The following is an 8,870-nucleotide window of genomic DNA, read 5'->3' on the forward strand; positions in this document are numbered from 1 at the left end:
AAATAACCCATATTCTCGTATATACGTTCTCTTAATATCTTGACAATAATTGCATTCTGTTTCACCCCCTTTCAAAAACAAAAACATAACTCACAACAATAATAACCACTAATCGATTGCTACGACATAACACAAAAATTGGAACTGATTGAAGACTGCTGATAAATTCGTCATTATCAGCTCTCCATGAGCGATATGTCAATATAAAACAAGTTATAATCAATAAATTTTAGACAACTTCTGCAGAGAAAAGAACTTCAACGAAACAAAAAACGGAGAACAGTTTTCCTCGAACTCTGTAAACGAACGGTACGGGAAATCGCACGTGTGTGTATCAAAAAAGAAATTCTACCCTAAAAATAGAGATAAGCAATCGATGAAAAAATCCAATACTTCTGACAACTTTGTTTTGTAGAATCGAATTAGATAAGTTGCAAAAATGAAAATTTGAATAAAAATTGGAGAAAACAATAAAAATAAATATAATAATGCCGAAATATCGTGAATCATACGCCGTGTTATTGCTGTTATTGGTTATATTCTCAAATTCCTTTGTGAAATGCGATAAAGTGAAGACGGTCAGTTTGACCAATTGGAATTTGATAAATGAAAATAAAAGTGAGTTGCAGTTGACAGTGGGCTATATAAAATATTTGCGTAGAAATTCTTTGCTATAAAATAAATTAATACTAATTTATATATGTTTTATAAATTATTTTAAAGTGTCCAATATTATTGGAAATTTGTCTGGTGGTATTAAATCATATATTATTATTGTCAACAATGTGCGAAGAGAATACAATACTCGGCAGCAACTGTCACGTGATACCGTACACCTACACCATATATCAATAAAATCGGGTTTTTTGGAGTGCCAATTAAAGAAGAAAATTTGTTTTTATTTTTAAATTATAATCTTCATTTAAAAATAACTTATTAAAGTAAAAATATTCAACAGGAAAGAATACAAGAAAATAAACAAATTGAATTGTGATATGCTGATATAAATATATAATAAAAAAAAAAAAACAATTTCGATTTCTAAAAATGTTTATTGGATAATGAAAAATTAAAATAAAATAAAAATTTATTAAAATTAATTACGATAAACATGTCGGTTTTGAATCCAGGTGGTATTGTGAATGTATAATAATGCTGTGATATATACAATTATAGTAAATTGTAAATATTAAATTGAGTTATTAATAGATAATGCTCTATACACATACTTATCAATTAAACACAACAAAAGTTATCTATGGAAGTGGTTATCAATAAACAAGAACTTCAATATTGTGAACATATTGGGAGGAATGGGAATTTAATTTGTATGCAGTTCCAATCCAAATTCAAAAAATATAAGATCTGTGTTTACTAACGGGTTTTTCTTTTGAACTTTTGACAAGTAGGAAATGCGCCATCAACCATGCATTGAAATTATTAAAATTCAACACAAGAAATAAAAAGTAAAAACGTCGTTAAGATCGACTGGACCCAACATTTTATACCTTCCACCATAATGTGAACATTTAAAATACCCGTTATCGTTCGGGGCGTCCATAGACGGAGGGCTATGCCACGGTAATTTTTTGTAGGAAGATTTGACACCCAATTCGAACCAATTATGGTAAAAACACGTCCATAATTCCAAAAAAAAAAAAAAGCTGAAGATGCCGTATTAAAAACTATCGTAAAAAGTGGAACAGTATTGATGTTTTTGGTAATAATATTAACTACCCAATGTGAATAAAAATATCAAACGAAATTTTGGAGGTACCGTTATATGGGGTCTATCCTATTGAAAATTGTGGGTCTATCCTATTGAAAACTGGTGTTGTTCATTATTGCGCGCTCTATCGTGAGTTCAACAGACAGACATTGCTACATCGGCAAGAGTTTGTAACGCTCCGAAATTTTGGTTCTGGACCCACATTTTAGTATACCGATCATATCTCGACTAGCTAAGTCAATCTAGACATGTGTGTCCGACCGCCTATCCATTATAATTTCTAAATACGAAATTTTGCATGTAGGTTCGGTTCAGACCAAAGAAAACTCATATTGTTTTTGGTAATGTCGGTTAATATTTAATGGTTGAAACTGACTAAAAACTACTTTTGTCTTCTGACCCGAACACCGCAAAATTTTACACGGAGGAAGAAGTCTGTCAATATTTAGCGGGTCAAATGGACCCAGAATTTTGTGTGAAAAATGATAAAACTTCCATTCACACCTGAAGGGCCGGAGTAGTTGACGGTATATCCAAGAGGAGTGTTTGACCTTTATATAGATACCAATTATATTGGAGTATGTACCTATTTTCATTTGGTTTGTATTACCATTAACACTTTAGAAGACGAAATTGTTTGGGTTTGGTCGAGAACGACACCTATAAATATCGCTGATGATCAGATGTTATTTAGGTCATAGAATGGGCCGAACATATTATTTCTGTGTAAGCCAAAAATTACAATTTTACACTGGAAAGAGTCTGGTCAAAAAATGATCTGTCAATATTAGGGGGGTCAAATGAATCAAGAGTTTTTTTTGTTGTAAAATAAGCTAATGTACATCGTATGACTTTAAAGTTTACTCCAGGAAAACATGGTTCGGGAAATATGCCAGCGAAAAAATATAGGATCTGTTGACTTTTAATCGATATCGCGAAATATTACCCAGGCTCGGTGTATATATCCGTAGACTATACTGCCCCGCTCTCCCACTCCATTCAAGTAGTAGTACCTTTAAAACATACCGGAAATGTTATGGGGTCATATTTAAAATATACATGCAAAGTTACAGCCTATTCGGTTAAAAAAATTGCATATGACCATGTAAAAACGCAAAATAATGCTTTGTATTGGGCCATAAAAACAAAAAGGATCCACAACGTGTACCTATATTGATAATTTTCGTAAGAACATTTTGAACTCAGGGAAAGAAAATTTTTAATGGAGGGCATATTAACTCCTCACTGGATCGTTGGAATCCCAAAATTCCAAAGGCATTATAAATAGTACATGTATACTCATAGATAAACGTTTAAATTGCAAACGATTAGATTAGTAGTACCGTCGAGTACGCTTATAGCGAACTTTCCTTATAGCGAACACATTTCCTGGTCATGCAAATCTTAACTCTTATTGCGAACAACGGATATAGCGAGCTTTAGATATAATGAACTATTTATTCAGTCCCAACTTTCGGTTTCCATTTATTTTGATTTTAACACAAGTTAAGTTTATATCCTAACACTGACAACCTTTGTAAAAAAGAAAAAGAGAAGCAGCTTAAGTATTTTCAAAAAGAACACAAAAACTCTCAATTTCGGAACTGAATATATTTTTTCCTGTTTATCCTAGGTTATTCCTTACCTTGGAAATAACGAACTTCTTCTATAACGAACGAATTTGCCTGGTCTCTGGAAGTTCGCTATAACCGTACTTTACTGTATTTGAGTAATCGTGCCCGCCAGTTGTAAAAACATTGTTTTGGAAAAAAAAACTCGTTTACTGTTTGAAAATCACACTTAACGTCGATTGATTGTTCAGATTTTCAGTTGAAATTTTATAGGGACATTCTTCCATCGCTCGTCCGATTTTATGTAAATAGTGCACCAAAAACACGAAATGTTAGTTTGGTACTAAATTATTTGGACTAGGTATTAGGTAAACGAATTGAGAACACAAAAAATACAAAATACTACTACTAAAATACATTGAAGCTGAAATTAATTCTGACCAAAGACACGTGGGCTACAACCACCTTATTTCAGTAGGTCCAGCATGCTGTGGGATATTTGTAGTTTAAAATACTTTACTAATCCAATATGAGTGGAACAAAAATACAGAATTCTGTTCTGCTTTGGATTCTTTTTCTTGAAATAATGTCTTACCTTTAAGTTTGCCTATGGTCTCACTGATTTATGATCAAGGACAGCATATGTTTAATTTTGGGTCGTGTAGAGGTGTAGATTTTAAGCTTTGGATTCTGAAATAAAAGAAAGTTCGAATTAATTGTAATAAAAGCTCAGCTTTAAGCCAGACGATATAATGAGTACTATGTAGTTTTAAAGCACCTTTAAAAATTCATTGATACATCCTGAAGAAGTGGACTCATACTTTTACCTACGGACTTTATATTAGGTTGGGGAAAAAGAAATCCATTATGAACTATAGCACTTTATTTAACATTCTTCGGAATGTCCGATTTGGGCCAAATATGCTTCGTTTTGTTGTCTTTTTAAAGGTAACTTCAAAATGCCTATCTAATGTATAACTATGCTTCAACACGTGTTTTCTTTGCATTGCCCAATTTTCTCTAAAGTAGCATTTGTCTCAATTAAGTGAATGAAAAGTTGATTTATTTATTATTAGAGGTATGTATTAACTAAAAAAAATTTTGTTTGTGACCTGTGCTTAAGTGTTGTAGAAAAAATATAGTTCAAGTGTACTATACCACTCATCTGCTTGAAAAAAATCCAAAGTAAGACTTCCATAGACCGGAACTTCTGATATTCGTGTGTATTCGCGCTAGAATGTGTTTTTTTAAATTACTACGTCATCTTGTGATTATAAAATGCCCAAATGATCTGCAGCCACCTGCAACTTTACAAGATATTGCATTTTTTTAGGAAAAATGTCGATGCTCAGACGAGAAGTTTATTTACTATGGCGCAACGAGCCTGTGTGTACTAAAAAAATTTCTGTCATTGAAACTCATATATTTAATAATATTATTAATATCAACATGTGCAATGCTAATAAAGATCTTCTAATAAACAAAAAAAAAAAAAAAAAAAATAGAAAATTTGTAGCAAAATTGGCTGAGAAATGGAAATTCGACCATAGAAGCCGCCACAAATTTGAAGAAAACAACAAGGAGTGGTTAGACGGATAACTTTTATAAGTTAATCCACTGACTAATCGTGGAACACCCGATAAGAAGTTTGACGAATGCTCCAACAAAACGAAACTAAAATGTTATCCAAATGGAGTCCAATTTACGAACTATTCAGCTCAAGTGCCTTTACAAGATATGGTAGATCATATTGTTACGCGCCTCGAAGAAGCTCATTTTTCTATCAGAATTTAATGTTGCTGAACGGAGTGTGCAGAATCTCATTTCTTGCGGGCTCAAAATCGATATTGAATCTTTTATGGAATATGCTTTACAAAACGCAGAACTTTTTATCATACTGTATCCTTGGTTTTATATGCCGTGTTCCATACATAAAATCTTAATACATGGAGCCCATATAATTAAAGTATCAACACTTCAATTAGGAAAAAAGTAGGAAATGGAAGCCCGGCGAAGATTGTCGCAATTTCCGTGAGCACCATACGCGAAATACATCCCGATTAAATACAATGAAAGACTTAATGCAAGCGCTTTTGTGTTAATCAGATCCCTTGATTTCAAATTTACGCAAACCACAAGCAACCAAAAAAAGAAAGATGCCCATAATGATATTTTACAACTTTTGTCAGAACATTGTGTATCCAAATCGGAATAACTATTATTACAATAGTAATAATAGTTTCTTATTTCGATTTGTATATTTCCTGTTTTTATTTATAATTAAATTTTTGTTATGAAAACAACTGAAATATGTGAAGTCTTAATAAGGCCAACAATATTATTAAAAAAATAATAAATAAATTTTTAAAAAAATGTTTTTATTATTAAAGTTTAATATATTCTTGGCCCCAAAGAATGAGAAACATTAAATATACTAACCTTATCATGTTTTGCTGAATGAAATAAACAAAAAAAAAAAAAAAAATATATATATATATATATATATTAAAATATATAAATACATTAATTTTTTTTTTGTTTAACTCTGTAGCTTAATCTATTTTCAACTAAAAAAAATATTACAAAAAATAAAATACAAAATCCCTAAGCGCTATTAATTAAACGCCGCTAGATGAGCCTTTTCGCCCACTGTGCGTTGTCCTGGTGAAACAAGACACCTCTTCTGTTGGCCAAATCAGGTCAATTGCTATCATAAACCACTCCCCTTCCAGCCCCACAAAATGCATAGCAAACCTTCCTGCCCGTTTGTCCTGGTTTGGCCACCGTTTGAGGTGCTTCACCGCTCTTTGACCACGATCGTTTTCGCACAGGGTTATCGTATGTAATCAATTTCTCATTTCCAGTCACCATCCGTTTAAGAAATGGGTCTATCTCATTCCGTTTGGCAAAGGTTTCGCAGATGTAAATGTCCGAAAAATAATGGATTTCTTTTTCCCCAACCTAATATATCATTAGTAAAAATGTTACGTAGTGCAGATTAGATTATAGAGTTTATAGGAGTTTACAAACCAGTTTATTTTATAATTTATGGATAATATATAAAAAAGAAATGCGTTCCAATTTCATCGACCCATCTTGTATGAAATTCTACATCAATCAATTCTTCTTTGATTTGCAATGACATACAGACATCAGCCAAAATAAAACCCGAGTCGTCTATCTAATCAATTGAACAATTGAAAATGTTTAATAACAACTGTTGTGGTTCTACGTCCAGATAAGATAACCCAGCCGTCAATTTCGCCTACCGTTCTACTAAAAAAAATATCTCGATAACAATTGAGAGCATTCCGTATTTTTTGTTTTTGGCGAATTTACGTTTGTTTATCAGTGTTTTGTTTATATCGTATAAATTGTTGATTGTGATTTGTTTATTTAATTTACAAAAATTGTATTGAGTTCTCAATAAAAATTACGTTGAGGCTTTCGGAGAAATAAAGGTATATTGAAGAGGATAAGCAAAATGTAGAACAAATGTGGATATATTTTTAGTAACCTATATTTCCAGGAGTAAGTATAATTTTTCGGGGATACTAACAAGCGTAGAATTTTTAGGGAATTTTTTGCAGGACTATCAGGTCTATAAGCGTTGATTTTTAAAGAATATTTACCAGTTCTATAATCATGGGGTTATTAAATAATATTTTTAGAAAGACATTCTCAACTATAAACGAGGCAATTTAAAAAAATATATATTTATTGGATTTTTTAAATATTAGATAAGCGTGGATTTTTGAAATATTAGTTTTTAAGGACTATCACAGGACTATGCGCGTGAATTTTTTTAAATATTACTTTATTGAGGACTTTCGCAGCTATAAGCGTGGATTTTTTTTAAATATTGTTTAAGCACTATCATAGCTATAAGCTTGAATTTTTTAAATATTGTTTTTAAGGACTTTCAAAACTATAAGCGGCGATTTTTAAAGAATATTTTTAAAGATTGTCACAGCTATAAGCGTGGATTTTTTAAAAAAATATTTTTTAAAGACTATCACAGCTATAAGCGTGGATTTTTTAAAGAATATTTTTTAAAGACTATCACAGCTATAAGCGTGGATTTTTTAAAAAATATTTTTTAAAGACTATCACATCTATAAGCGTAGATTTTTTAAAAAATATTTTTTAAAGACTATCACAGCTATAAGCGTGGATTTTTTAAAAAATATTTTTTAAAGACTATCACAACTATAAGCGTGGATTTTTTAAAAAATAATTTTTAAAGACTATCAGAGCTATAAGCGTGGATTTTTTAAAGAATATTTTTTAAAGACTATCACAGCTATAAGCGTGGATTTTTTAAAGAATATTTTTTAAAGACTATCACAGCTATAAGCGTGGAGTTTTTAAAAAATATTTTTTTTCTATTTCCTTAGCTATCTCATTAACTGGGCTAAAGGCACCCATTGGAGTATATACTGCCCTGAAGGATCTCTATGGTGACCTATTGAATTCCAAAAACGATGATGATCTCCGTTGGATTGCCAAAGACTCGTGGACGTTTTCAACAACATTTAGTGGTAAGTCAACAAATTTAATTCCACTAAATTTCACACATTCTTAATATAATTTCAAACCTCCTTCCCCTTCAGCCAATGTTGACGCACATACCAAACTTAATCTCACCTTCCACGGGATTGATACAGTTTCCACGATACGTTTGAATAATAAAATCCTCGGGAAAACCGATAATATGTTTGTTCGTTATTCCTATGAAATTACGACATTGTTGCAACCAGAAAATGTTTTAGAAGTTGAAATAAAATCACCCATAGTTGCGGCCAAGGAACGTGCCGATGACCTAATGTCTAAGGGTATTAATGCGCCACCAAATTGCCCCCCTAATCGGGAGAATGGTGAATGTCATCGTAATATGGTGCGTAAAATGCAAATGAGTTTTGGTGGCGAATGGAATTTGGCAGCACCATCTATGGGCCTATGGAAACCAGTGGAATTAGAATATTATGAAGTGGCCATAATGCGTGATGTTGATGTGGCTATACGTCGCAATGACACCCATTGGACACTGGATGTTCGGGTATTTTTGACAACCGGTGTTAGGCAGAATTTCTATGCCGAATTGAAATTTATAGCGGCGTAGGTTAAAATAATTCCGAAATCTGCAGAATAAATATTGTATAAATTTTAATTTTTTCTAGTGAACTTCTGGATGAACCATTGACATTGGACCGCCGCATGATTTTCTATAATAATCCCAAAATAGAATTCCAAGTCCATATTCCCAAGGTAAGGCATTTGAGTTATTGAAAATATTTATTTAATTGTATTATTATTTTTTTTAATTTCATGTAGGATAGAGTAAATCTATGGTGGCCCAATGGCTATGGTGAACAAAAATTATACCCCCTTTACCTTGTGGCCAAATGTTATACGGAAATCAATGGACCAACCCTCCGATCCAAGACAAAATCTCAAAAAACTATTAACATTGGATTTCGTACCATTGAACTTGAGGAAGATTTAGATGGTGAGTATACCGTGGGATTTTAAATATTATTTTTCAAGGACCAACAAGGCTATAACTATTA

The 8,870-nt window shown here is 31.9% G+C and overlaps 1 protein-coding gene across 1 annotated transcript; it reads left to right on the forward strand.

Moving 5' to 3' along the window:
- Positions 1 to 488: 488 nt before the first annotated feature.
- LOC133321877 (beta-mannosidase-like) lies at positions 489 to 8,809 on the forward strand (the record flags this gene model as incomplete). Its single annotated transcript, XM_061530951.1, has 5 exons — positions 489 to 618; positions 7,698 to 7,841; positions 7,914 to 8,418; positions 8,481 to 8,568; positions 8,635 to 8,809. Coding segments are annotated over exons 1-5 (1,042 nt in total), but the record flags the coding sequence as incomplete, so codon positions are not given.
- Between the last annotated feature and the right edge of the window lie 61 nt (positions 8,810 to 8,870).

Source organism: Musca vetustissima, unplaced genomic scaffold (assembly GCF_032173495.1).
Source record: "Musca vetustissima isolate MV318-11 ecotype Yass unplaced genomic scaffold, APGP_CSIRO_Mvet_v1 utg225500, whole genome shotgun sequence".
Lineage (NCBI taxonomy): Eukaryota > Metazoa > Arthropoda > Insecta > Diptera > Muscidae > Musca > Musca vetustissima.